Source organism: Phalacrocorax carbo, chromosome 6 (assembly GCF_963921805.1).
Source record: "Phalacrocorax carbo chromosome 6, bPhaCar2.1, whole genome shotgun sequence".
In the NCBI taxonomy this organism is placed as follows: domain Eukaryota; kingdom Metazoa; phylum Chordata; class Aves; order Suliformes; family Phalacrocoracidae; genus Phalacrocorax; species Phalacrocorax carbo.
In genome coordinates this window covers 56,068,302-56,095,533 of record NC_087518.1, presented here as the reverse complement: position 1 = coordinate 56,095,533, position 27,232 = coordinate 56,068,302, and the positions used below count along the sequence as shown (strand labels likewise).

The following is a 27,232-nucleotide window of genomic DNA, read 5'->3' as shown; positions in this document are numbered from 1 at the left end:
GGCTGTAATTTCTCAGGCAAAGCTGCCAGAGATGAGCTTCTGAGATACTTGGCCATTTATTTCATTGAAATATTTACGTCTAATTTAATAAAAAGTTGACTCTCAACCGCTTCTGCAGCTAACTCTATGACACTGGGCGACACCCCTTCACAATTCTAAAGCCCCAAAAAATCAGGCGCGCTTTTTATGGTTTCTTTTATGAGAAGTAGCTTTCTTACTGAAGGCTGCGGGAGGGTATTTTGCCAGAGAATTAACCAGTGACAAGGAGGAGAAAAAAAAAAATCCAAAACACAAACCCTGTTGCAGGTTTCCCTTTGGTCGCATCTGTAGCACAGCTTTACACTAACCAGCGTAGTACGGATGTTTGATGCTGCTTTCTCAGCTCCCCGTTTCATTTTTCCAAATGTCAGTACGACTCCCTCGGTTAGCCAAATGTCATCTGTGTCCCACAGGGTAAAGCATAATTACGTATTTAAAAAGTGGGGAGGTGAGGAAAAGAGTGGCTGCTTTGCCTTTTCCTCTATTGGAGAAGTACTTGAAATTCCTCACATTCTTCCTCTGTTAACAGTATGTTTACTTTTCATCACTGGGTTATTAGGATTAACAAAAGTCATTGCTTCAAGCTCATTTAATTTGAATTTAGTGAAAGCAAACTGCCTCCTGCAGACTGTAGGAAACATTCTTCTGCCACAGAAACGTATTAATTTGCAAAAAGCAGCCACCAAAAAATACGTGAGACCTGAGGACCACTTCCACCCCAACGTGTTCAGCATCATCGCCCTGCATGTGCTGCGTTCTAATGAAGTACCTTATGTTGCAAATTCCAGGCCGGTTTGAATAATCTGACAGTCTAATTCACATCTCAGCCTCTGTCAAACATTTGCTTTCAATGGTAAGAAGCTTTTTCTGTATATCCTTTCCAGAGCATGGGGTTGCAGACTGCCTGCACCCCTTCGCAGTGTCATTTACCCAAGGAATTAGACGCAGCTTTCTAGTTCACTGCTGCAGCTGTAGTAGAGCTTGGTTTAATTTTCCAAGAATCTAAGCTTTTCAGAATTCTGAGTTTCCACAGAAACCTCTTGCATTTGCTGTATTTAAGTCTGTTGCCTACCACAATGCTCTACTAAGAGTAGTTAGGTAAATATTTCTTTATTAAATGATTAATTCCATAAATAAATTCTTTTAATTCATTGAATATAAAATTAAAATCATTTACAACTTATTCCAGTATTACAGGGGATGGAAGGGGGGGAAAAAAACCCTCAAAGGAAAACAAACCAAAAAAAAGCTACAGTTTGATAAATAAAATACTCAGCTTTAAAACAACTGATTTCTGTTTGCCATTAAACTACAGTTGGTACATAATAGCTGCCACTGTGAACACCCCACAAGTGCCCACCTCAGGAAGGAATGTAACTTCCAACTTGGTTGGGAAAGGGTGGGAGGAGATGGAGGGAGGGGGAAAGAAGCATAGTGTTAAATTGAACAGGATAGGAAAAAAAAAGTTTTCTTAACCAGAACAAAACATTTAGCTGATCACTTACAAACAGAAAACAGTATATAATTAGATAAGGTGCTCCAAAAAGAAGCAGTGAAGTTGCTCCAGTACTATGAAGCTTTAAGTATGCTTAAATCTCTGTTGCATTAGTGTCCAGTTGCACAGTGCACTCTCGTAACATCTCACCGTTGCCCTCAAATGGGCAGGGCACCATTTCCAGAGGTCCTTCCTCCATGGCTGGTTACTTCAAACTCCTCTTTGGCATCCCACCCCCAACACATCTCAGTCCCTAAATTTGTGAATGTCATTGACTAGTCTGTAGTAGGGATAGGCTTCGTTTGCATGCGGACAGTTGTAGTTGCATCGGCAGGACTGGATCATCATGACGTTCTTGGTGAAGGTTTCTCCATCATCGCAGCGGAACCTGATCTTGACAGTCCTGGTCTGCTGAGGCGTGCAGCACCTGCCATCCACGCAGGAGCCACAGTACTTGGGGCGGTACTTCTTCACGCTGGAACATCCGGCGTAAGTAAACTTCACTGGGGATGGGGACTTCTTAGTCTTGGTACATTTTTTCCCCTTCTGTAAAGGAGAGGCAATAATATCATTAGTAGGAGGTTCCTTCTCCAAACTTTACCCTCTACCCAAAGCACTTTGGAAAGAGGAGGAGCGCCAGAAGAGTCTGTATTTACCTTTAGGGAGGCATAGCTAGGCTCGCCACATGGCCTCACTTCACATATCCTGGTCTCTTTGATGAGCTTGCAGTCGGGATTGTCGTTGGTAACCCTTGTAGAGATGCCAGTTCCACATGTCTTTGAGCACTGAGACCACGAGGTTGTTTGCACGATGCATTTGGGACTCTCAAAAGCTCTGCTTTGTGGCTCGGATCCAAAAACTGGAAGAGAAGAGGAGGGCTTAGCCTAACTACGTCGTCTCACTGGGTTTCTTTCTTTCCGTCAGGGTCTAAGGAGTCGTAGAGCCATCCTCCCACCCCCTCCCCGTAACTGTCACCACCACGCCAATCAGCCCGTACTCACCAGGTAGCATTTTCAGGCCTCCTTTCACAATGGCAATTAGCTCGTTGTTCCTGGTTAGCTCGCCTTCGGAATCATCCAGACCGAACTCTTTGCTGAAGAAGCCTTCCAGCTCGTCCAGCGCATCCTTGCGTTCGTCGCAGACCCACTCCTCACAGCACTGCCCGGGGACTTTGACCAGCCTGGGGCTGGGACAGCCCAGGTTGGGCAGGGAGAGCTCTTGCGGGCAGAGCGGGATGCAGCCCACAGCTCCATCTATGCACGTACACTGGTGTTTACAGTTCGGCTGGAAGCTTTCGCCGTTCTGGTAGATTTTGGAGTTATATTCGCACGGTCTGCCCTCGGACTGCGCTGCAGAGATCAACAGGGAGGGAAAGGAGGGGGTCAGCGGCGGGAATCGCTCGTTCAAGCGCAGGTTATTTGCTGGTCTGTTAAATTCAATTTACGGCGAGGCTCCCTACAATCCCCCGGAGACGCGGGGCCCGAACAATAAGTTAGTCAGGAATCACTTTTCCTTATGTGCGTTTAGCGCAGCTCAGACATACTGAATCGCATTCCAGACTGCTGAAGTCATGTGCCTTTCTGCCAAGCTACCAACAACAAAGCATAACCATACATGGACTCGAAATTACTAAACTCGGGCGCCGCGGGGAGCGGGGTTTTCTCCCGGGGGAGGCGGGGGGCGAGCCGCTTACCTCTGCAGATGCCCCTCAGCGCGGCGGGGCTGGCGCCGAAGTTGCACTCCAGCCCCTTGGTGTGGTCGCAGGGCTGCGTCCGGCTGCAGTCCTCGTTCAGCTGCTTGGCGCAGACCTTGCAGCAGCCGCAGCCGTCCGGCACCAGCCCCACGCCCGGGGCGCACTGCGGCACGGCCGCCGGGCACTGGCAGACGGCGGGACACGGCGAGCCCAGAGCCTGCGGAGCGGAGCAGAGCGGCGGCCGCTAAGCGCCGGGAGGGGAGCGGGGCGACGCGCCGCCGCCTCCCGCCCCTCTCCGGGCAGCGCCGCGGCACTTACCAGGCGGGCCAGGCAGAGGAGGGCGGCCGCCAGAGCGGGGCGGGTGCCCGCGGAGCCCATCTCTAGCGGCGACGGGAGCGAGGGACGGCGAAAGGAGCGGAGCGGAGCGGGGCCGGCGCGGTCTGAGGCGGCGAACGGCCGCGACCCGCCTTATATAGGGGCGCGGGGCCGCCGCGTGCGCTGCGGCGCTGACGTCGCGCGTTCCGGGCCGCGGCCGCTTCCAGCGCTCGCGGCATCCCAGGAATGCGGCTGGCGCGCGGCGCGGCCGCCCCGCCCCGCCCCGTCTCTCGCCCGGCACCGGCGGCGGCACCGGGGGGTCCCGCCGCCCCCCCCCCCCCGCGGCCTTCCCCCCCCCTCCCTCCTCCCCGCCCCCCCCCCCCCCACCGTTATCCTCCCGATGGATGTAAGAGAAGGCGCTCGGTGCGCCGGAGGCCGCCCTGCGGGAGACCCGGCCCCGGGCCGCCCCCCGCGCTGCCGGCAGCTCGCATCGGTCCCACCGCCCACCCCCCGCCAGCTGCTGCGGCACCGAGCGTGGCTCCGCTTCGCCGGGCTGCGCCCCGCTCGGTACCCACGGAGCAACCCGGCCGTGCCGCCGCGGGGTTTTGCCGTTACCGCCGCTGGTCGGGGGCGAAACCAGACATTTTGCATCACCGCCCAGGCCGGGCGCCGGGCCGGGCGCGGCGTGCTCAGGCCGGGAGCGCGGTCCCGAGAAACCCGGGGCCCGCAGCACCCGGCCCTGCCTCAGCCCCGCTCCCCCGCGGGCTTCGTGTCCCCCCACTCAAAGTTGGGCGTCCTCAAGGAGCGTTTCCTTGTTGAAGCTTAAGATTTGGGGTCGGGAAGGGGAGTTTAAGCTTCTGTTGTGGCGTCTTTTCTTTTCGTGCCTCTAAGTATTTCCAGATGGGGATTTAGACACCAGACGTAACAATATTTCCATATTTGGTATAGCAGTAGCCTGCATTTTTCACATTTTTCTGCTCTGTTATCCAACCACAAAGCATTCTTGACAGCTTCAGATGTTGTTAAATATAGCCTTAACTTCTGTTCCCAGGGCAGGAAATTCTTTGGAATTCCTGTTTTTTCACGCAATCTGTCTATCATGATTTAGGAGAATTGCGCTGGAGGAGCCAACTGGCGTTATACTGCAGTTCGCTCCTTTATTGAAAAAAGCCCAGCAGTTGAGCCTGCTACCCAACGGCGTTGCAATAAGTCCCCATTCCAGGGATTTTTCTTTGCAAATTAGGTTATTGTTCCTAACACAAGTCTGGGTTGGGGTTTTTTGGGGGGTTTATTTTTTATTATTATTCTTTACCGTCGCCTTCAAGGCTGGAAGGCGGAGGAGCGGATTTGGAGGAGATGCAAAACTTTGCAAAAAAAAAAAAAAAAAAACAACAAAAACAAAAAAAAACCCCTCCAAAACCCTTGAAAAGAGAAGGGGGAGGGGGAGAGGGAGACAGTGGAGAGGGAGGGGATGCGAAGAGGAGGGGGATGCGATTAACCTGTCCGCGTCGCCTTTCCATGCAGTGAGTGTCTGGGCGCGCCGCTCCTCACGGACGGGCATTTCGGGAGGGGAGGCGGGGGCAGCCCCGCCGCTCGGAGGAGCGAAGCCCAGACGTCTCGTCGCCTGCCCGGTGCCACGGCCGAAAGGGTTACAGAAAGGACCGTTTCCCGGGAGCCGCGCACATGGCCGCGGGTAAGTGCTGCCGCCGGCGCTGCTCCCGCCGCGCCGGGGCCGGGGGACGCGGGGGACGCGGGGGACGCGGGGGACGCCGTGCGCCTCCTGCCCGCGCCGGGCTGGTTTCGTACAGCTCGATACCGGCAGGAATAATAAGGCAGCCTTGTTAAGGAGCCGCAGAAAGGGGGGGTGGGGGGGTGTTGTTGCGTTGGGAGCGTTGCTCCTGGACGTGGCTTTGGCCGGAGGGGTGCGGCGGGGGGACGCGGCCTGCCAGGGAGGCGCGGGCGACGCCGGACGGGGCGCGCACAATGGGGCCCCTGTCCTCGGCCCGGCCGGGCGGCTGCAGCAGCAGCCTGAAGCCTTAACGGCGGGCTTTTCCAAAAACATACACCGTTTTGTTTCGCCCCTCCGCCGTGCATCCCTCCCGGAGCGGCTCCAGCCCCGGGCTCATGGAGACAGCCCGGTTTTGTCGCGACAGCGGCACCGGGGGAAAGCGGCGGCGGGGCGGGACGCGGCAGGGGGATGTCGCGACCCGCCGTGAGGCGGGGGGCAGCGCCAGGGGTGTCCCCGTCGGAGGGACACCGCTGCCGCTCCCGGCCCGGGCTGCGGAGCCCAGCCCCCTCCTCCTCCTCCTCCTCCTCCTCCTCCTCCTCCTCCTCCTCCAGGGATGTCCCCGCGTTCCCCGTGCCCAGCCCCGCCATCCCTCCTGCCGGCGGTGGCCAGCGTGCCCAGGCCCGGCCCGACGGAGGCCTCCCGTTGTGGGTTTCTTCCCCGCCCCCCGCAATTTAAGCTCTTCGTGTTTTTCTTGTCATTCATGTAAATTAGATCCACGGTTTACTTTGTGGTGGTTTTTGTGGTTCGGGAAAGGTGATGGGATGGAAGCTCCGGGCCCTCTTTGCCCAGAACTTGCCCTACAGAAGGCGGCAGTGGTTTTCTTCATCACTCGTATGCCTCAAAATTTGACCAGAAAGGACAATAGCTGCAAGGGAAATTCAGGCTTCTGTTACATGCGGCTATCTCCCGAGACTGCCAGTACGTACCATTTAGTGCCATTTCTGATGACAGGAGTTATTTTATGTGTCCATTAAGAATTGGACGGAGACCACCGGCGAACTTAGATGGTTGCCAGTACTGGTAGTAACGACTTTCCATCCCTACTGATTTGGCCGAGCCCCAGCTGGTGACGAGGAGCAGCGAGGCACGGTCCCATTCCCAGACTCCGAGCTATCCGGTATGCCGGGCTTCCCTTGGTTTTGTAGATGTATGTTTTTATCTGTTGTACTTTAGTTTTAAAACTCTTACCAGTGGTTTTTAGATGGAGAATCTGACTGGTGCTTTTTTCCCCAGGATGACTTCTTTACATGGCAGCATTGTGATCAGGAGGAACAAGTTTGTGATTCAACACACCTCGATTAATGAACATTTTGAAAATTTTTCGAAAATTTTTCAAAAATTTTGAAAAAAAGCAGAAGGAGCTGGCGCACCAATGCGCAGTTAAACTGGCCAGTTTTGCTTTTCAGGGATTTATGCAAACACTTGTTTATTTAATTCCATCTAATTTAAGGACAGGCACCGAGCGTTTCGCTTTGATCTATGACTTTCACAACATCCAGCAAATGCCACAGGAAAAGTCAATGAATAGCGCCTTTTCTCACTTGGGTTTGTGTCTTACCACACATTCACACAACTTTGGTGGGAAACTGTAACCGAACCTACCTTTGCTCAAAAAAAAAGGTCACTTCGAAAGCTTTGAAGCACCTTTTAACAGACCTGTCCTTAATTTCAAGTAGTTGACAACACTTGAGATGGGTTGAGTTTCTCTGGAGTTCAGGTTAGACTGTGACCCTTTCATAGGCTTTCCCTGCACACGTTTCCCTGTCACAAGCCGTGACCCAGCATTTACCTTCCAGGCTGTGCCTACACCTCCCGGATGCACGTCAGGAAACAGGGAAAAGTTTGGAATATCTTCCTTTTTAGATTTTGTTCAGTGTAATGTGCTGTTCCAGACCTTTGTTGTGCTAAGTGAACTGGGAAACACTCCCTGCTTCACGTCATGAAGAGTATTTCACTGGCTTCTTGCTTTTTGTGCCATAGGCAATCGCTGTCTGTCAGGTAAAGTCTGCTGGGAGCTTGGCTAATGCAAAGCAGGGGTTTGAAACAGTTGGCTTACGCAGCAGGTATTACACATTTACTGAGTATATCCTGTCATTTTCACAGGCCTGCGTCTCTCTGGGGAAAGGACTTTCCAGCAAAACAAATCAAGAAAAAAAAAAATAATAACTGAGTGGTTTATCTTCCCTCCGCCCAGCGTCAGCTCTCGTGGCCATGCGTAGGGACCGCGGAGCAGCGTGAAGTGCCGTGTAGGACGGAGGCTCCTCCGGGTGCCGGTGTTCCCACTGATAGTAAGTATCCAGCACCAAACCAGAGCACACCAGAGGTTTGCAGCCACATGAATTCTGGGGAAAGATCTTACTAAGCCCAGTGTCCAGCCTTTATTTGTACTGTGTTAGTCTCCTCTTTCTCATTCTCTTTTTCCTCTGCCCATCCTTTGCCGCGCGTTTCCTCCATCCCTCCTCCTCTCTCCTCTCGTTTTCCCTGTTCCAGCCTTTTTCCCTGTGGCCTTTCCTCTTCTAATGTTTACCTACCTTGGGCTGGGCCTCTCCTGCAGCCCCTGCCAGGCCGCTGGTTCCTGCTGCACTAAATCAGTCCTCCCAGAGTCAATGGCTCCTCTCAGTCACTCACAGGAGGTGCAAATCCAGAGGGGCAAATTAAGCATAGCGACGCGCAGGCAGAGCGGCCGAGTAGCCAGAAGGCTTCAGCAGCTAAATTTCAAGTGGGTTCAGATTTTTTTTTCCTTACTTTGATTTGCTCAGAGTTTATGCTGAATTCTCTGAGCATGGCATTTCCTATTTGTTTTCTTCCTCTTCCCTCCTACCCTCCTTTTAGCCGTGCTCGTGCCTGACAGTTTTTATATAGTCTGTGCCTTGTCTGTGGTTTCTAATATTTGGGGCGTTTTTGCTTTGCAGCATTTGTGCACTGAGAGGCACTTTGCTTTGTAGGCATGCTGCATTTTCCTCTGGCTGCTGTCAAGGTGTCGCAGAGGTTCCTGTTGTGTGAAAGTGGAAGGGGGACTTGTGAGCCGCCTCACTCTGCAGGGAAACAGGAGGGAATTTGGCAGTAATATTCAGTCATGCTCATTGCTGCTTTGGTGTGTGAACTGCACTGCTACACAGATAGACCTTACACAGCCACGAGGGACGCAGCAGCACAACAGAGGCAAGAAGCATCCCTGCCGGTGCTCAGCGCGCTCCTGTTGACCGGCTGACCGGCAGTACGTGCTGCCCGGCTTTCTCACCCCAAGCCGGATGCAGAAATGCAAAGCAGTTACAGCCAACTCCTGCTTAGTTCTTCTTTCCCAGTCAGAGACTCAAAATACCTTAGTCACAGTCATTCAGGATCTGGCATTAACTTTATTTTAGTACCAGCCACTGCAGTTTCCCCAGTAAGACAGGTGGATTACTCAGTATATACTCACCTACTCTCGTGCATGTGTACTTCAACACTAGGCTACATTCAGAGGGTGCAGTTTGCATCAGCCACATCCCTATAGCTGAAGTTTGCAATGAAGACTATTACAGGCTTCAGCTTTCCATACCACAAAAACAAACAAACAAACAAACAAAAAAAAGAACAGGTGGTCCTAGCTAGCACCTGGCTGCACCTGGATTTCTTAGTCGTGTCTGTTATCCCATGCAGTGATGTAGCTTGCAGATGATAGCAATATAGCCTGAAATCTCTTTATATATTCTAGAAAAAAAAAAAATCACAGCCATGTCTCCTGAGTTCCCTGAAGGAGGCTGGGGCATCATCAGCATACTTGTCGTCTTTCTCAGTGTCAGCTGAGATGGTCTCGGACAGGGATCCCACCCCAGAGAGTTCATCATCCCAAATGACCTCAGTAGAGACTTCTTTAAACCCTGCTTCTCAGGGTGCAGCATTTCCCCGTGGAGCAGTGCCTGCAAACTGTCATCTGTTAAGATGAAGTGAGCAAGTTCAAGGGAAAATTGCTCGTGATGGCAAGGAGTTACTGGAGCTAGCTGAACCTGATTGCAATCAGTCAGGTTGTGCCTGAGAAATCCTTGATCAAAGCCCACTCCAGGCTGTGGTCCATAATGGTTGTCAGCTGCTGTCCGCCTCAGCCTACAGCGTAACCACACCTTGGAGGCAACTGTTCCTGCTTTTGTCTGTGTTGTGGGGCTGTGTGCCCCGGAACGTGCTTCCTTCGGTATGTTCAGGTTTGTTGCTTGTTTCTTTTCTTTTTTCTACATTTGAAATACATGGCAAACTCTTGTTTCTCCAGAAGTGGTTTGTTTCATTATAGCTAATAATCACAGCTATGTTTCCTTGAGGTTAGTCTGTGTCAAAGCTAAGGGAACCCTCTGCCTTCCTTTGGGTGCTTTCCCTTCCTGCTGTTTGTGATCTGATGGAACAGTTTCTTGTCGCTGATATAGGGACGTTCAAAGGGCTTGCCTAGCCTTTGGTTTTAAGAACACATTTTTATGGCTATTTTCTTGAAAAAAAAAGAAAAAAAAAGTTTTGATTAATATCCTTTTTTGTTTTTTCCTTTTGCTTGCAAATAGAAGGGGAGGCCTGATCTGGCAGGGTGCTGAACATGCTCTGCCACACAGTGAATTCTGTCACTTACTGTGCTTTCCAGGCTAGCTGCTGGAAATGTCACAGGATTAATTTCAGAATCCCTTGAGGTCCCTGTTGGCTTTGTCCAGAATCATTACTCATTCTCTGCTACGTACACAAGCTTATTAAAACACGGTGAGACCTTAGTTGTGTTTGCTGCATTACTGTTTATTTCCATTCTGTTCCATCTGGGCTCTCACCCTTTGCTTTCCAGTATGTTACATGAGCACCTTGCAGTGGCAGCTGGCTGAGTTCTCTTGTGCATGGTTATTTTATGGCACACATGAGCTAACCGACGCAAGGAAGCCAGCCACGACCTCCTCCAGGGCTGCTCTGCTGCTGGAGATCAGTCACTTGCACCCTTCCTTGGCTTGTGCCCCTTGCTTCTAGTCTGTGATAGAGTAGTGCGAGAATCAATAGCAGACAAATAAGTAGACACGATGTCATCCTTGCAGATAGGGAGGACTTGCAGGCAGCCAATAGATCGTGTATGTGCTTTAAGAATGTTTGTGGAGACGGAGTTACAATCCAAGAATGCGCAAATAGCTGCCCATCCCAGTCTTGTGTGCCTGCAACTGGGGAGAAGTGCTAACCCATCTCTAGGCTTGGTTAGCGTCCAATCTGAAAGATGTCTTGCGCTGTGGAGCTGGTTGGGGTGATTTTTCTGGGGGAGTGAAGAAGAAACTATGTGAATGGAATCTCTTCCTCACCTTATCTCTGCTGGGGGCTAAAATAAAACCGGAGGGAGCCAGGTGGTGAGCGCTGGCGGGCCGCTCTGCGAAAGGGTCTTTGCGTGGGCTCCGTCCAGCAGCCCGGAGCAAGGAGCCCAGCGGCTTGCGCTGCCCCACGGGGAGAAGGACATCTCTGAGTCAGCCAGGAAGCCTGTCTGCTGCCTGCTGTTTTCCCAGGGACTGATGTTCTCGGGAAGTAAAAGGTTAGCAGGGGCTATCAGCAGACTACTTTGGTGCGGAGACTTTTTTACGATTGCATTAACATATCTTTTCCTGTTGTTGTACAGAAATTATGACTCCTAGTGTCAATGTTGAGATGAAAGCAGGAGCTCTTTTGCATAGGGCAAGCATGAAAAGCTAGCTGTTATGTTAATCATAAAAGAAAATTAGTGCTGGCTGGCGGCTATTTACTTTCATATAAATTTGCTTTTGTGTTGTTATTCTTTTAACTCTCTGCACTCGTCTGTGTCCTTTTGTACGCAGCCAACCACGTGTCTGTCGCTGTCCTGTCTTACTGCCTAACCTCGGGTCTGCTTCTGAAACCCCACGAGCTCAGCTTTTAGACCTACGGGATAATTTGCATCCGAGCAGAAAAATGGGAGATAGGATGGGTCTTTCAGGTGAGCGGTGTGTGATAACACGACAATGTTTGTAACCCGTTGAGAGGAGAGCCTCTGGTTTCGAGGAGCGGGCTTTTTCAGGATGTACCCATACAATGTTTAACAGTGCCATGTCAAAATAAAAATCACTGATTAAAAGTGCTCCTTTCTTGTGCTGCTAAAAACACTTCTAGATTATACATGCTGAAAACAGTAAATATTTAAGGTACAGGTTTACTTTTCTTGGTTTATAGAGGGCTCAGTGGGCCTGACAGAGCAGCTAGACAGATGTGTTTATAGCGAGCTCCCCAGGCGGGTACAATGCTGCAGTGTTCGGCCTGCGAGCACCGCAGGGGCATGCTTAAAAAAATAAGTGTGTTCCATTTACATTGGGGGAAAAAAATCCTGAGAATGTTTCTATTAATATTAGCTGGTGTAAAACCCCAAATTCTACATTTCAGGCCTTACATATTTCAAAAATAGAGGCCTAGATGGTGGTTGGTGAGGATGTGGGGTAAGAAACGTTTCCTCGCTTACGTAGCCGGTGAAAGGGACGGTTAAGGCGGCAGTTCTTGCAGAAGCAGGGGGTTGTGGCTGAAATGTCCCCAGTGAAGGTCGGGTGTGAAATGAGCAGCAAACCCTGCGCACAGGGAAGCGTGAGTGGGAGGGGGCGCAGGCCAGCGTGCAATGCCTGTGGTTTTCCCCAGACGAGGAGCGGGGGGCTCAGGACCAGGGCCGAGAGCCTGGACGTTATCAGCAGGCGTGTTCCCAAAAGGTGAGAGGGACCAGATGCTGTGGGGAAATGAAAATGTGCAGAGCCCTCCCCACGCAAAAGGATGCACACACCTCCCACGCCTGCGAGGTGCTGACGGGGAAACCCACTTCCACGTTCAGGGGGATTTTGTACACATTAGCCTTGATCTTGGCTGAAGTCTTATCTGAGCACTACCTTCTGATCTCAATTATACTGATGTTAAAGCTGATTTATGTGGTCAAAATTACTGGCATGAATTCATTAGCGCACATCAATTAACTGAAACAACGGACATTTGAGCTTCTGGAGAGCTCCTAAGGAATGGGTGGCTGCATCTGCCTCTCTCTGATTTCCTCAGAAGTTATACTTGGCTGAGAAGTAAGTTTATTTTGATTATCTGATTAAACAGCTGGCAGCTTTTTAACCCTTGAAGGAAAAAGATTAATTTTTAAACAGGGATTTTTGGGCTGACTAACTTCTCAGGAAAGTTTTCTGTTGAAGAAAAGTAGAGTTAGGGAGTGGAAGCCTGTATTAGGGCTGGCTAAGCACTCTGTGATCAAATATGGTCATATATAAAAAATGTAATAATCTTCTCAGTGTGTGAATAAAGCTAGGAGTCCTTGCGAGGTTGTGTCGCTTTCCCACCAGCTTCACCCGCAGATGGACGTCTTTCCCCGGCTGCAGGTGACTTGCCATCCTGGTGACAAGGGGGGATGGGGCCATCCCATGGGTAGCCGCTCAGCTCAGGACAGCGTCATCCTGGTAAAAGCAGCTCAGCACCTCTCCTTACTGGGCCCTTCCAGCACAGGGGCGCTGGGCTGCCTTCGCCCTCGAGCCCTGCCTGCAGCTTCCTTGTCTGCCAGCTCCTTTTCTGACAGGTACTACTTTGGCCTTGTTCCTCTACCCACGGAGGAGCTAGCTGGTTTTCATCCAGAGAAGGACAGAGAAGGCTACTAAGGCACGGTGAGGGATTGTTTCAGCTGAATTCTGCTTATCTGTGGGAAGGGAGGTGTTTGCCTGGCAGCTCGGCCGTAACCTGCTCCTGGAATTGCCTGGCCACAGGCCCCCCTGTTGCACCTGGGAGCATCACGGAGCAAGGGTTCCGAGAGAAGGAGGATCGTATAGTGAGCAACAGCGCTAGGGGCCATTGCACACCCAGAAGGAGAAGCGGCAGAATAATGCAGCTCTTTCTTAGCAAGCTGAATCACAGGCCGTGATTCAATATGTCCCGCTCGCACCTCTTTACTGCGCGTTAGTTGTGAGCACTGATTCAAGCAAGCCCAGGCATCTTAGACCCAAACTGAGATTCATTGATTCCAGCAGCAGCACTGGCCTGAGGCGCCCTGCTCTGCCGTGGCTGCTCCCCGGCGCCCCATTCCCCTGCATTTATGACCTCCTTTTTGCTGTTAGAGTGGCACACGGGTCTGCAGTAAAACAAAGGCTCCAGCCCGGGTCTCCCAGGGGTAGCAAACCAGCCCATTAACCCACCGTGCGACCTGGCAAGGACTTGTGACTCTCTCTGGATTTTATGGCAGGATACCCTTGCCTGAGTGTTGTGCATTTAGGAGGCTACACAGTTGATGCACAGTCAGCTCCTGAAGGGCAGCTGGCATGATGACAGTAGACTTAAAAAATGAATGCATTGTCAGCTTCAGTCTGGATGTCACCATCATTTTAATGCTAATGGACTCTTTCCTCAGCCAGCCTCCTGTCTGAATGGGGAGCACAGAAACATCCCGATATTTATGGGATTTTAACTAGATTAGTTACAAACCTATAAAGCAAAGAAAGAGACAGTTCATCCACTATTGGGGAGGGGAGTGTTAAAAATGCCACCTCAGATAAAATATTATGGGAGTTGAGTAACTGTAAATAAGAACCTCGCCTATGAAATAGCTTCTTATGTGAGCTTGGGATGAGGGCCAAGAGAACGTCTAGGGCTTGGGGAAATTTATTAGCCCAGATCAACAGGATTTCTGGGACTCAGGAGATGGGGTGGCAAAGAATTTGCCTGTTGGAGTCTGCACTTCCTCCATTCATGCCTGCAGCAGGAGTTTCACTTATAAAACCTTCAAGATGGTTCATTTGCATTTTTTGAATTTTCTTGGTTCTCATTAGCAGCTGCAGTTCTGTCCTGGGACTTGGGAGAGCTTGCTCCAAGCTCTGGGTTTCCACAGCCTGCCAGTGTGGTCTTGGACAAGTCATTCATCTCCCTGTGCTTCAATGCCCCTCTGTAGAAAGGAGATAAACACTATTTCCTGACTCACGGGGATGTCAGGAGGGTGTGCCAAAGACGAGGTGGCACTCAGATACCTGAAGTACGAGTGAGAGTACTATGGGTGCCTACGGATTGCAGGAGCACGTATGGAGCAGCTACAGTGGGCAAGCTGACCCCTCACAGGGGGAGGAGTGGCATTTTGGTGGGGGGTGATGGGTCTTCCCTTTGATCCCGGTCATTTTAGTCACTGCGTCATTCTCCTTACTCAGACACTTTATGTTATACCCTTGCCAGTGCAAGGTGGCTGCCCTGATAGGGTCACTGGTGTCCTGATGATACTAGGATCATCTTGGCTATGCATTCCCTTAGAAAAGGGGCACACGCGCATCAATAGCACACAACTTGGGGAACCCGCCGCCTTTTGTCTGCCCCGCTTTTCCTCTCTCTCATTTCCATTCGCACCCTTCTGCTGCTCCTTATGCTATTCCTTACCTGTATGCAGCTTTCTGTCCAGGTTCTTTTAGCGCATGTCTCTGCTTCTGCAATCACTTCGGTATTTCTGCCTCCACCTCCATCCTCACTCCCACATTTTGTCCACGTTTTATTTTTCTTATCTTGTTTTTGGAACCCATCTTAGCCTCTTCTATGTATTTCCCTTCTCCTCCCTTTAGTTCCAAGAGCTTTTCAGTAAACAGCATCCCTCTTCTATTCTGACTCATTGCCCGCTGACAGTGGAAAGATTTCATCATGAAAGCGATGCAAAGATCTCCCAGTTTAGAGTGCGGCGTAGGTTAGGATGACCTCGCTCTGCCTGGTAAGCGAAGAGCCACGGGGTCCAATTCCTCAGCCGATGTTTATTTGCCAATTTATCTGACGTGCAGTTGTTCTTCGTTCCCACACCAGTATACGTACCTGTGTGGGCTGGGGGGATGCTGTATCGTGCCCCGTATCATCCCGCTCCTGTATGATGGCCGAGAGTACCTCAGCGGCTATTGGTAATGTACTTAGCTGAAGTGTGGGAAAACTCTCAGACTTGAACTTCGCTTTGTATTTTCATGCCATATGAAACTCGTTGAATGTTTGTCCTTCCCTTCACGTGGCTGCTGCCTGCTCTTGTATTGCATTGACATATGTGAAATCTATTTGGTTCCTGTTTTAATATGCTGCTTACAGTATAAATACAAAAGCAGACAGTGCTTCTGAAGAGAAATAAATGTAATTGTGGTGGTGGTTGTTGTTATAAATAGTGCAAAGAATTTAGAAGCTATTTAGTCTTTTGGGCAGGAATCACAAGTGTTGCGTGTAATATAAACTTAAGGCTCTCGTATTTAGCTATAGAAGTCTTCCCAGTTGTGATTGGCCCGGTTCACTCATTGCCGCTTGGCTTCCGTGCAGGATGAGGATGCTCCGCTCTCGCCGGGAACGAGGCTTAGCCTCCAGAAATGTGGTGTGCTAGATCGTATGCCCGACCTGTACATGCATATAGCGCTGTTATTCACGCAAATCCAGCATTTGCATGTGCAGCCGGCCCGCTTGCATAAAGAGCCGCGGTATTTCCACACACAGATTTTTGAGGTTGGTTCCTAAAATCAGCGCTGCATTTTTCCTCTGCTGGAGTGAAATGCAAATATTTATTTATTGACAGAGCTGGAGCTGATCATTCTCCCTGTCCAGCTCTGAGCTGTCTGTTCCTTCAGATGAAAACAAATAGTATTCTCATTTCTTTTTAGAATGCATTTGTTCATAACTGGGCTAAAAACAATTGCTGCCTGCTCTCTGCCAGCCCCGGTAGAGTGCTATATATATTTGTGTGTGTATGTATATCAAAAGGGGCTGAACGCCCAGAAATTCTCTTGGCAGCCCTGCTGTCTGGTTAGAAAAGGAAGTGAGCTACAAAATTTGAACATTCAGTTCTGAGACTTGAAAGCTTTCTGGATTTTATTACTGACTCAACAGGGTTTTCATTATGTATGTGGCCAAGAGGGGAGGTTTACGCAAGAGAACATATTGTAGTTGAATATGTTTGTAATTTTACACATTGTTAAATAATTGAGATAACTAGAAGTCTCCTAAATGGACAAAATAAATTAAGTGTTAGGAGCAGTGTCACTGTGGCACGGACAAGTCAATACAAAAGAGTGGCTGCCCCCCCATCCAAAAGCTGATTTCCAGTGCAGAGGGGTCCTGGTCCAGATGATTAGTGACGTTTTGCTGTTGATGTCAATGGGAGCCATCTTTCCCTCAGCATATCTGGAAGCCTCTTGCTGCCTGTCAGTCTCTTCTCTCCTACTCCAGATGATAGCATCCTCAGCTTTTTTCTTTTCTTTTTGCTTTTTAGTAACTCAGTGCTATTTAAACAGCAGTTTGAGGCTACGTTTCTTCTGCTCTCATTTTCATGTTAGTTTTAGGAAGGAAAATATTTTGAGAAGCAGATTATCATGCAAAGAGAGAAGGTGTGGGATGCATGGGCTAAGCCGTCAATACAGACCAAGGCTGTGTCCTGCTGTCCTGCTCGCCTCCAGCAGCAGGGGATGTGCTGTCGGATCACACCCTGCGGCGGGTCAGCTCTGCCGCAAACCAGCTTGACAGCAAAGTGAATTCCAGTCCCACAGACAACATGCTCCCAGCTAATTTTGCACTTGTTCATGTGATGGGTATTTATTCTTCATTGTCTTAAAAAGGTACTTATTTTTAAACCTCTGTGGTCTCTGGTGCCGTACAGTCTTAGTGCATGTGTTCTCACGAAACTACTGCCAGCGGGAAATGCTATCTATATGTGCCTTTGCATTTGACACGTGGAAAGCCAAGGCACAGGGAAGATGTAAGATCACTGGATAATTCAGGCTGGAATTCAGAACCCAGTCTGAACCTCTCTCAGTCCCATGGATGCCCAGCGTCTCTCCAGTGCACACCACTACGAGCAGCCTGGCTCTGCCTTCTACCCCGCAGGTGCCGGGGGCTGCTCTTGGGCCCCCCAGAGCCCTCCCCTGCCCAGGGTCACCAATCCCCCTTCCCTCAGCCCAGCAGGCTGATGGCCGTCTTTGCTGCTGGCTCGTGCCCGGTGTCTCTGCAGGGAGCCTGCGGCTTCACCGATCTTCAGTATCGATCTTCACCGATACTGCAGCCACCGAGAGTGGGGAGAGAATCTTTGGTTTCTTTTAGTGGGCACGGTGATGGTGCTCGAAGCTGCGCCGTGGCTGCGCTGCGGTCGTGCCGCTGCCTGCGACAGCAAACTCCAGGGCCACTAGAATGTGCTTGCCTTTGGTTTTGGTCTTTTTAAAAAATTATATAGCGTTAGGGCATGTGACACCTCTGACATTGTAAATCAAGCTGGGTAGCCTCTCATTTTTGCCTTTGATTTGTTCCATTCGTCCCATTGTCTGTCTTCACGGAGAAACATCTACTTTTACTGTTCTTGCAAAAGATAATGTGTGAAGTGGTGTTTGTTGCAGGAACAGCCGATCTGTGGCACTGAACCGCATGCAGGTCAGCCGAGTTCAAAGGTGGTTCCTTGCCAGTGCTACCTAATTAGCCTCACTGAGGGTAAACACATATGCAGAACAGATCCACTTTTAATGTGGGAAATGCAACGTGCACCTGCCCAGCCGTGCGTACCAAACAGAGGAGTTCACCGGCTTTTTTCCGCTTGCCCTCTGTTGCTGCGCTGGGCGACCGGTGGCAGGGCTGTGCGGCAGTCGGGATGCTCGCTGATCCTGCGCCCGCAGCGGGAGGTGGGAGAGCAGGGACTGCGCTGCGGGGCTTGCTGGGGACACAGCGGGGGGCCCGGGAAGGTAACTGGGAGCCCCTGCAGGGCTCCCTCCCTCCCTCGCTGTCCTCAGCTCCCGGAGGTGTGTGGAACATGCCCGGTCCCTCCCGGTCTTGAGAAGGTTTTCATTTGTGGCTGCTAGACTCAAGACTCTGGGCTGGTCCTACTTTATAGTATAATGTTTTTATAACATTGTTATGTTGGCTTTCTTATTAAATGCATTTTTTTAGTCACTTTCACCTGCTAGTTCGCCCTCTATTTTTGAGTCCATTGGATCAATTTCAGCCAACCATGAGAAGAAAGTATTTGTCTCTGAGGGATTAAGGCAGAGGCAGAGCCCAGGAAGGCAAGCGGTGGGGGGAGAAGGGATACCCTGCCGATGCCCTGGGAGAGCCGCCGCCTGAGCACAGCTCTGGTTAGAGGCCGGAGGAAGAATCTGTGGTGGGGAGGCTGAGGGAGAGGCCGTGAACACCCTGACCACAGAAAGTGCCTCCTTGGCGCTCGTATGGTCTTCAGACACCGGAAAGTCCAACCGCAAGGCACAAGTCCATAGGAAATGAGGTCTCATTAGTTCCACTGCCCACAACTTGCTCATGGCTCCACCAGCGCTTCCAAGCGTTCAGTTTGGTTCAAAGGCTACTGGAAACTGGGCAGGCGTCTTCCCTGAGTCACCCTGCCTTTTCACCTCCCTGAGGTCGAGGTGCTTTGCAGGCCAGGGCGCTGCTAGAGGAGGCGATGTCCAGCTGTCCATCGTCATACAGGCATTCAAGCTGCGCCTGGTGTGCTGGCACGCTGAAATCCATCTGGATCTTCTTCGTGTTTTTTGCCAGAGATTTTACTAACCAGAAAAAGGTGGCATTATAAGACGGCTGTACCAGCTTGTTATTCATATCCTCTCCCTGGCTGAGAAAGAGCCAGAGAGCGTGTTTTTAACGTAGCCCATGGTCAGATGGTGTGGGGATTGCTGGAAGCCTGGGATGGTCTGGCAGAGAAATAATTTCCCCTTTTAAAACCACTGAACAGTCCTTGTTCCTCCACACTCCAGCTGGTTAGCTTGGCCGTGCAGCCCGGGCATGGAGACGTGGCCGGATCCACTCCTGATGCCTCCCAGCACCCCTGGGTGAGCTCTTGCTGCCGTGGGCGAGGGATGGGCTCTGCCCTGCCTTTGGCTGCCAGAGAAGAGGGGCTGGGGGCCCGAAGGGATGTCCTTTCCTCATCCCTTGCTGGCAGCTTTGCAGCTTATTTGCAGTGCAAAGAAATTGGGGGTGGGTGGGGAGGGTGTTAACGTTTCGGAGGGAGGGTGTGCGTTCGCACCGGGAGCAGAGGCAGCAGGGCTGGGCAGGGGAGAGGGTCGGTGGCGCTGCCCAGCGTTGGTGCTGCCCCTTGGGGCTGGGTTCCTGCTGGGGCGTTTGCTGCCGCTCCATCGTGTTGTCCAGAGGGGAGCAATGGGAGGTGGTAACGCAGCGCCTGGGAGAGGCCGTGTGGCACAACACACGGTTTAAAAGAAAAAATAGCCCTTCAAGAGCATCACTAGGGGAAAATTACCTGAATGCTCAGGCAGCTGCTATTCAGTACATGCTAACGGCAGCTCAGATTTTGTGGAGCTGAAAGCACTGCCAAGCCTTTTCCTCCTGCCTGTGTAGTGCTGCGCCTCTACCTCCCATCTCCCCCCTCCCCCGAAACACAACAGCCCTCTGACACAGAGTTTTCCAAATGCGATACATTTCTCTAAAATTGCTTGCAAATGTTGCTAGCAAGAAGCTGCCCTACTCATTTTGCCAGTGGCCCTGCATGGCCAGCGGCACCGTGGGTGAGCGTGGCGAGGCTGTGGGTACAGCCCTGGCTTGGCCGGCGGGGAGCTGCCGGCCATCATAAACACCGCATCCCCCAAAAGGCGGGGTGTTGCTGGGGAGGCACCATCAACGCCCTTCCCAGCACCGCCGGAGCCATCCTTTCTGGTTGGCCACCTCACTGCTGGTTTGAGCGCGGCGCCCAGCTAAAACGGGCAGCCAGCAGCTCGATGGCCAGCCGCAGCCCGGAAACGGCACATCTGGAAAGGGCGTTTGAGCTGCTCTTAGGGGTGAACCTGTACGTGTCCCAGGGCTGAGCCAGCACACCCCTGCTTGCAGGAGGGGTCCCCGCGCTCCCTGAGGATGGGGCGGTTTGGGAGGCAAGCAAGCAGAGATAACTCGAGTGAATCTGCAGAGCTCAGAGGAATTAGAGTGAAATGCCAATGCCATGCTGCGATGCTCCTGCCCTGTATCCTTTCCTCCTGCCTCTGTAAATAGGCTCCTTCTTAAACAGGAGAGGAAGGCAGAGCTTTGATACCAAACCTAGTCCATTAAAAACAAAGTGATGAAGGAGAGATTTACCTTCTCTGAGCCCACCTGTCAGTGTTTGCAGTTTTACTATCATATTTTCCAACATCTTCCCAGTGTTTTTCTCTCCTCTGTTGCCATAGACAGAGGCAGAGGAAACTTGCCTGTGCAGAGGAAAAAGTGAATCAGGCTTTCTCAGATGTTCTAATAAACAGCCTGAAAAAGCTTTACGCATTGATCCCATGCCACTTTAGTCATCAGAGGTCTTATTTACAACAGTAGCTTGCTTAAAAAGAAAACAAAGCAAAACACTGTAGACCTTCTGTAAGTACAGATCACCTGGCTGCCTGAAGAAAAAATCTCCAAAGAAAATCGTAAGAAGGATAAAAACAATATTAAAAAAAAACCCAAACAAACCATGAACATTGTCTTTTAGAGAAGAACGTGCCATTTAAAAATGCTAAATGAATGTAACAGCCCGAGCACCCTTTGCATATCACCTGGCCTCATTCCATGATGCTCATAAATATTTGAACCCTTTGGTGCATTAATCCTTTACAGCAAAGCTGTTAGCCTAGAAGGGCTGCAGCCAACTGAAACCTCACAGGATAGGCTGGTAGTTCACATATAGGGATTTTAGGAGTTCACTATTTTTTTTGTTAATTATTATGTTTTGCAAACGGGGACGAGTGGTGGGGGGACGAGGGGGATGCGCAGGAAGCAGTGGTGCCGTTGCGTAGCTGCCTGTCCTCGGCAGGCCCTCGCACGGCTCCTACCACCCTCACAAACTGCACGTGGAATTTCTCGTTTACTTCCACTGTTTGAAGGCAAAAATTACAACAGCTTCACTGGAGAGGACGGAGGAGATGGGATCCCATAGCCACAACAACAGCGTAGCAAGGGTGGGTTAAGCAGCCCCGGAGTGATTTGGAGCAGTGCTAAGGCTGCTCTGAATTATTCAGGCTATTAACAAATTGTAGGAGTTGCCGTCCTGGAGTGCGCTGGGGTCCAGCCAAAACCCTCTCATGTCCAGCGAGTTGCTGGCAGGTTCCCTGCCCGGCGATGGCACAGGACCCCCCTGCAGCAGAGCGTCGCCCTGGCGTGGGGCAGGGTCATCTACATTGACCACGTTGGCTTTCCCTGAAACTCCGTGATGGGGAGGGTGACGTGGGTATTTTTTGAAACAGTTTTTGTTCTAGTTGGTGGAAACACAAAGGTTAGAAGCCAAATGGAAATGGAAATGTAGCATCTCTCAAAAAAAGGAAAAAATAAAGGTAAGAGGATGAGGCGATTACAGCATGTTTGGAATCAGCCGTCACACTGAAAAGATCCAGCATGAGGCTCGGAGTTCATCCAGAGTAGAGAGGAGCAGAATTATATGCAAGTGTTTCATTTCATTAGGAAAATCAGCATCTAATCTATGTGGGTAATTGTAAACTTTGTTTCCACTTGAGTCCTGCTTTTTAAAATTTATTTGTTTGTTTGCCATCATACACATTGTGTTAGTTAAATAAAAGTATTTAAGTCAAAGAAAATATGACGCAGAAGATTCAGGGTGCCATTTGATAAACAATGGGCTGCAAGTTGTCAAAAAAAGAAAAAAAAAAAAAAAGAAAAAAAAAAGGCAAGTCTGGCACATGCTGAATCCGTTCCTTTCTGTGCAGGAAGAAAAATAACAATTTATTTCCCATACAGCCGAACTCTTTCACAATCTGCATTGCTCAGAGCTCGAGTAATGGCCATCAGCAGCAGGGACGTTCGTCTGTCGGGACGCTCATTGCAAGCAAAGGTAGGTCCAGCAGTAGGCTGCCAAGCTCTCGGTGGCCCTGCGGCTGAGAGAGGGCGTTAGAAGCGATATTGTCTGCACCTGGAGGCAGGGTTAATTAGTTTGCCCTGCCAGGTAGCAGTGGGCAGCGTCTGAAACACAGTGAAGGCTTTTCTGTTTGGGCCAGGTAGCCTGCATACAGTGCTGGTTTGGCCAGAGGTTGCTTAAGTGCCCCCGATGCCTAAAATGAGTTCTTTCACAGCATTACCGATTACCGACTCAAGATGGTGATACAAACAGTGCAAAGTTTGGATCTCATCTTTCTGGCTCGTGTTGGCTGACGAGTTAATCTTAAAATAGCCATTATCTAATGGGGAAAATCCCACAGATCTAGACAAGTGAATTATAAAAATAGCCACCCTCACTGGTAAGAGTCCCAAAGTCATTTCTGAACCATGCTGTGGCTCAGAGCTGTGCACGTGTACCTGTTATCAAAAAAAGGAGCAAAAGGCTGGCAGGAATACCCCTTTAATCTGCCTGGCATCAGTAAATACCTGCAGGTCAGCAGAAGATGTATTTATAGTTGTAACCACATGAAGCGAGAAAGGCTATGCTTGCCCTGTATTTTTCCATGAAAGAGGTGAAGTAACTCAAGGTTTGTGAATAGATCACTGTTCCTGGACCTTCTTTCTTGACCCTGATTCCCTTTATATAACAGTCTTCTGTTCCTCCTGTGGATATGGGTTTTTTTTTTTGCCGGGAAAGTTATTTTTGGAATGATGGTTTACAGCTGATGTTAAAGCATGCAGTAAGGCTTTTATATATATATATTCTGTGTGCTCACACTTACTTTATGTGATTGCAACCAAAATTCAGCCCATTTTCTTTCAGTTTTCTCTCCATGATTGCACCTGCTTTTGTTTCCTTCCCGTTATTAAGTTTTCCAAACATATTGTTGGGCATCAAGGACTCAATTCAAAGTCCAGAGCTGCAATAATATCTATCCCGTTCGTGCAAAAGTACTGATGTCTTAGTAAGTTGTCACATCATGTCATCTACCTAGGCCTTTCTTCTGAGGGGGGAAGCTAGCGAGCTATTTTAACATATTCATGTACACTCAGAAAGACAAGGTAATGAATGAATGAATGTATATTTAGGACCTACTCTGCTCCCCCTTAAACCCAAGAGGGGAGGGGTAGAGCAGGGAAAGAGAATTCTTTCTACTCAGTGCGTGGAAACCTAAATCTGGCCTTCCTACAATTAAAGACCAGCAATCCCAGCCTTAAAATACTTATGTACTGGAACAGCTGAAATTTTACCAGGTGGTGACTTCACAGCATGAGGCCACATCGTTATTACGTAAGAGTACTCTGGCTATCTTCATTTTCAGATACTTTCAAAACGCAGGGATGAAAATACATTCTGGCAGAAGGATGGAGACAGGAAACCTTTGCTGGGAGGGTGCTGTTGAATAGAGGCATGTTTTCTTTGCATCATTTCTCTACTTCTTGAAAAAAACAAAAATCTAACAAAGCTAATTTTTGCTGAGGGAACAGATACAAGGTCTTCTTGCAGAGGTTCTTCTTTTTTACTGTAAATGATACTCAGACTGGGATGCTTGCCAGTATTATTATGCTCCTAAAATCTTGTTTTGGCATACAATCAGGTTGGCCTTGCCTTTTGGAAGTATCGAGCATGTAGGTTTTCCAAATCCAATGTGGGCTTCTGAAGCCTTAAAAATCTTTAAAATTCTTAACTTCTGCTTAAATTCACTTAAGGCCTGAGCCTGCAAATGAAATGCGTGGAAGGCTCCACCTTGCTCCTAGTCAGAGGAATGCCTCTTTTGAACAAAATCAGGTTCGGTAACCCACGTTTGGAAAAGCCCTGGAAGCTGATGGCGTCGGTGCCTTGTCCTGGGGATGAATAGTGCTGGGGCTTGTATTGGTTTTCTTCAAGGGATATTTTTACCCTTGTTTTGTTTCCCGATTCAAGAGCTTTTTTGTGAATGAGATAATCTGTTATTTTCAAAACTACGACTAGGTACTTTTTAGACTGCTGATTTGATGCCATTTTTGGTACCCATTATGTCTTTCCTGTAACTCATTCCCAGATCTGAACAGATACTCTCCAACATGTGGTAAAGTAATTTTGTCTCTGAAGTGTATATAGATCATTACAGACTGCATCCCAGAGCAGGTGTCCATGGATGGGGATGACCATTTTCCATCTGTTTGTTTTATTCCCTGGCTTATTTGTCACTATTAAATGATTGCTGCAGTGACAGAACTCCCCAAGTATGCATTACTGAATTTCTATTTCAGCCGGGAAGCAAGATGATAGCCCTTTGGCATGCACACAGCCAAGGAAAGACAAATATGAACAAAGTGGGGCTTTCAGTTCCCGTATCTTTGCAAGATATTTTTTTTTTTTTTAATAACCTTGTAAGGCTTAGTAATGAGCCTCCGCCAGCGCAGGCTCAGCTGCAAAGCCATCGAGGTCAGAGGCGAAACTAAGCGGAAAGCGGGGCAGAAGAGGGGCGGCCAGGAGAGCTCTGCAGGTGACAGCGTGCCCAGGGACCGGGCAGGGGGGTGGACGCGGGCTGCGTGCGGGCGCAGGAGCTGCCTCCCGTGCTGCCAGGGCCTCCCCTGCCAGCGTGCCGGGCTGCGAGCGCAGCTAGCTCCGGGCCTGCGCTGGGGACAGGGAGAAGCAGGGATGGTGAACCGCATTCAAAGGCCAGGTGAAGGCAGTGAGCACAAGCTCAGAAGACCAGTTAAGTTCAGCTCAATGTGTTTATTACGCTAGAATGATCAGGCACAATTACCAAGCACTACTACTTTCTGGGTTACCAGTACTGAGACTGTTAATAGCATAAGCTTTACTTATAAAGTCTATTTTTATTCCATTGCTCAGTTCCATTTAACTATTATTATTCCACAGTCTTAAATAAATCCCATCAGAAACTGAAGTGCTGCTATAAAAACACGGCGTTACTAGGGGCACGTCCTGATCCCTTGTCCCTAAAAGCATTCAGTGCGCCCTGAGTGTCGGTAAGAAAGAAGCAAGTTACCAAAACAGATATCAGATTTAAAGAGTAGGCTTTCAACTGACACATCACTGAAATGATGGGGCTACAGGTTACAACAAGTCTAGGCAGGCCACCGGCTCGGCTGGCAAAGCGCTCCCCAGGAGCCGTGGGTCAGCGCAGCGTTAGGGCTGGGAGATCAAAGAACACAGGGGCAGGAGCCAGGCTGCTCTTATTTTTAGGGTCCTGACTCAGCACAGCCTGGAACGATAATGGCTGGGAGGTTTCCCATTGGCAGCTACTGGCTCCCAGTGGAAGAGTTGGCTGCTCCCCGTGGGCAGGGGCTGCCCTCCCGGGGGCCATGGCTGTGGCTTGTTTTGAGTCAGGAGCAAAGCAGCTCAGAGGAGCGTGACCTCTCCCGCATCCTGGTGCACCTCCGATGCCTGGGGTGATGGAGCTGGTGCTGCAGAATGGTGGGAACTGTTGGCCTCTGATGCCTGATGTATTTATGCTTTCCAGTGTTTTTATAACTCTCTTATAAATCTTAGGTTTTAAGAAATTTCAGTGTAAAGGTTGATCTCTGTGCAGCCACTTTCTTTGTGACCCTCTTCCATGCGCCAATGAGTGTGAAAGCTGACGGGGGATCCCCCGAGGTGGGTGCATGAGGTGGCAGGAGGGCTCTGGACCTGGGGGCTGGCATCGAGAGCAGCCATCTCACGCTGGTGGCCAGCACGCACCTCTGCCAGGAGAGCAGGGAAACGAAGGAGATGTGTGCCCTGGCACGCCATGTGTTAGAAACGAACGGCACTGGGGGAAAATTCACTGGGAAAGGTGTTTGCACAAAACACCTAGAAGCCTTTCAGGCATTTTTTGAGGTGGGGACAGGAAGGTATTGGGGAAAAAACTGTGGGTTGGAAATGTATTTCCAACTATTTTTAAAGTAAACAAATTCCTTTTGAAGTTGTGGGCTTGTTGCATAAATTGTGCATTTGACAGAGTAAGTGGTGGGATGTTATGGTAATTACTAATGTCCCTTGAATATTTGGTTAACCACTATATATAATCCCACAGGCAGTAGCCTTTCCAGGGAGAATTTAGATCTACCCTTTGGACAGGATTAACTGTTACTCTCTTGTTTCAGCAACTTTTCAATTATTTCATTCCAGCACAAGGAGTTTTCCATTTTGGGAAAAAAAAAAAAGGTGTCCTTTTGACATCTGACTTTTAAAAACAAGGTCCATCCTGTACCTGTGCGTGCTGAGCTGTGAGGTGACTGCCTGGGCACCGGGCGGGAGGGGTGGGAAGGCTGTCCCAGCTGAAGACCCTCGTTCTATTGCAGAAATGGATTTGACTTCTTTCCTCCTTAGACTCAGTCACACAGAAAATGCATTAGTGCAATGCTGAACTCTGTTTCGGGTCAGATTCTTGCAGAGACGTTAACACTCGAGAAGGTACCCATCCCTAACCCGCCCCTCCTACTGGCATCTGAAACACACCCACCCTGTCCCCGCAGTTTTTCTTCCACCTGTAACTTTATCCTCACCTTCTCAGTTCATCCTAGGAAAGCCTCCCTTGGTTCACACCCTGGAGCCTGCACGAACCGGGCTGCGGAGGCTTGAGGCAGAAAGGTGATCCGCGCTCCCCAGGCTCAGTTTTTCGCTGCCGGGAATGACATATCCTTGGGCTACCACCCTTGCAGGGCAAGTGAAAAAAACTGCTTGAAGAAACAAGCAAATGCGCTTAGGTGATCCCCTAAATCAGAGTTTTTCTTTGGTGTGTTAAAGTACAGGCACACCTGTGCTTTCAGAAGAGCTTCTACTCTGGGTCAGGTTGCCTAGGTTGGGTCTCTAAATGGTACCAGTACCTCTCTGCTTGGCTTCACAGCATGCTTTTATACATTTTATTTGTATCCAGTTGTTCTTATCCATTTTCAGCTCCTCTTTTTCTGGTTGGGATGCCTGTCTTGTTCCTCATTACTGAGGCAATCTTACAGTACTCTAGCCAGAGGTACGCGATGGCGTGGCTTGGATGAGCTTCCACTGAGCCCTCTTCCCACACTGCCTCGCTCGCTTTCCTACTGCTGGTGCTTCTTCCCCCATAGTCCATCTTCATGGCAGTTCATCTCGTACACGCACTCAGGCATCACC

The 27,232-nt window shown here is 49.9% G+C and overlaps 1 protein-coding gene and 1 long non-coding RNA gene across 5 annotated transcripts; one reads left to right on the top strand and one right to left on the bottom strand.

Moving 5' to 3' along the window:
• Positions 1-1,133: 1,133 nt before the first annotated feature.
• On the bottom strand, positions 1,134-3,761 carry CCN1 (cellular communication network factor 1). Its single transcript, XM_064455444.1, has 5 exons — positions 3,546-3,761; positions 3,228-3,444; positions 2,536-2,883; positions 2,191-2,393; positions 1,134-2,080 (listed from the first exon to the last, which is right to left on the bottom strand). The coding sequence occupies exons 1-5, from the start codon at positions 3,603-3,605 to the stop codon at positions 1,781-1,783; spliced, it is 1,128 nt and encodes a 375-aa protein (XP_064311514.1). The 5' UTR covers positions 3,606-3,761; the 3' UTR covers positions 1,134-1,780.
• Positions 3,762-3,957: 196 nt separating this feature from the next.
• On the top strand, positions 3,958-11,858 carry LOC135313967 (uncharacterized). 4 transcript variants are annotated; one of them, XR_010373475.1, is made up of 5 exons: positions 3,958-4,785; positions 5,067-5,235; positions 6,565-7,329; positions 7,435-7,619; positions 11,127-11,858. It is a non-coding gene; the product is annotated as an uncharacterized LOC135313967 (long non-coding RNA). The 4 variants fall into 4 exon arrangements; XR_010373472.1 differs by lacking the exon at positions 11,127-11,858 and adding an exon at positions 8,277-10,440; XR_010373473.1 differs by lacking the exon at positions 11,127-11,858 and adding an exon at positions 8,244-10,440.
• Positions 11,859-27,232: the final 15,374 nt, after the last annotated feature.

Excerpts from the sequence above, each read along its gene's own strand:
- CCN1 (XM_064455444.1), bottom strand. The coding sequence starts at position 3,605 with ATGGGCTCCGCGGGCACCCGCCCCGCTCTGGCGGCCGCCCTCCTCTGC. Across the intron at positions 3,445-3,545 it reads TCCTCTGCCTGGCCCGCCTG|GCTCTGGGCTCGCCGTGTCC; the intron begins GTAAGTGCCGCG and ends TCCGCTCCGCAG. Across the intron at positions 2,884-3,227 it reads GCTGAGGGGCATCTGCAGAG|CGCAGTCCGAGGGCAGACCG; the intron begins GTAAGCGGCTCG and ends TGATCTCTGCAG.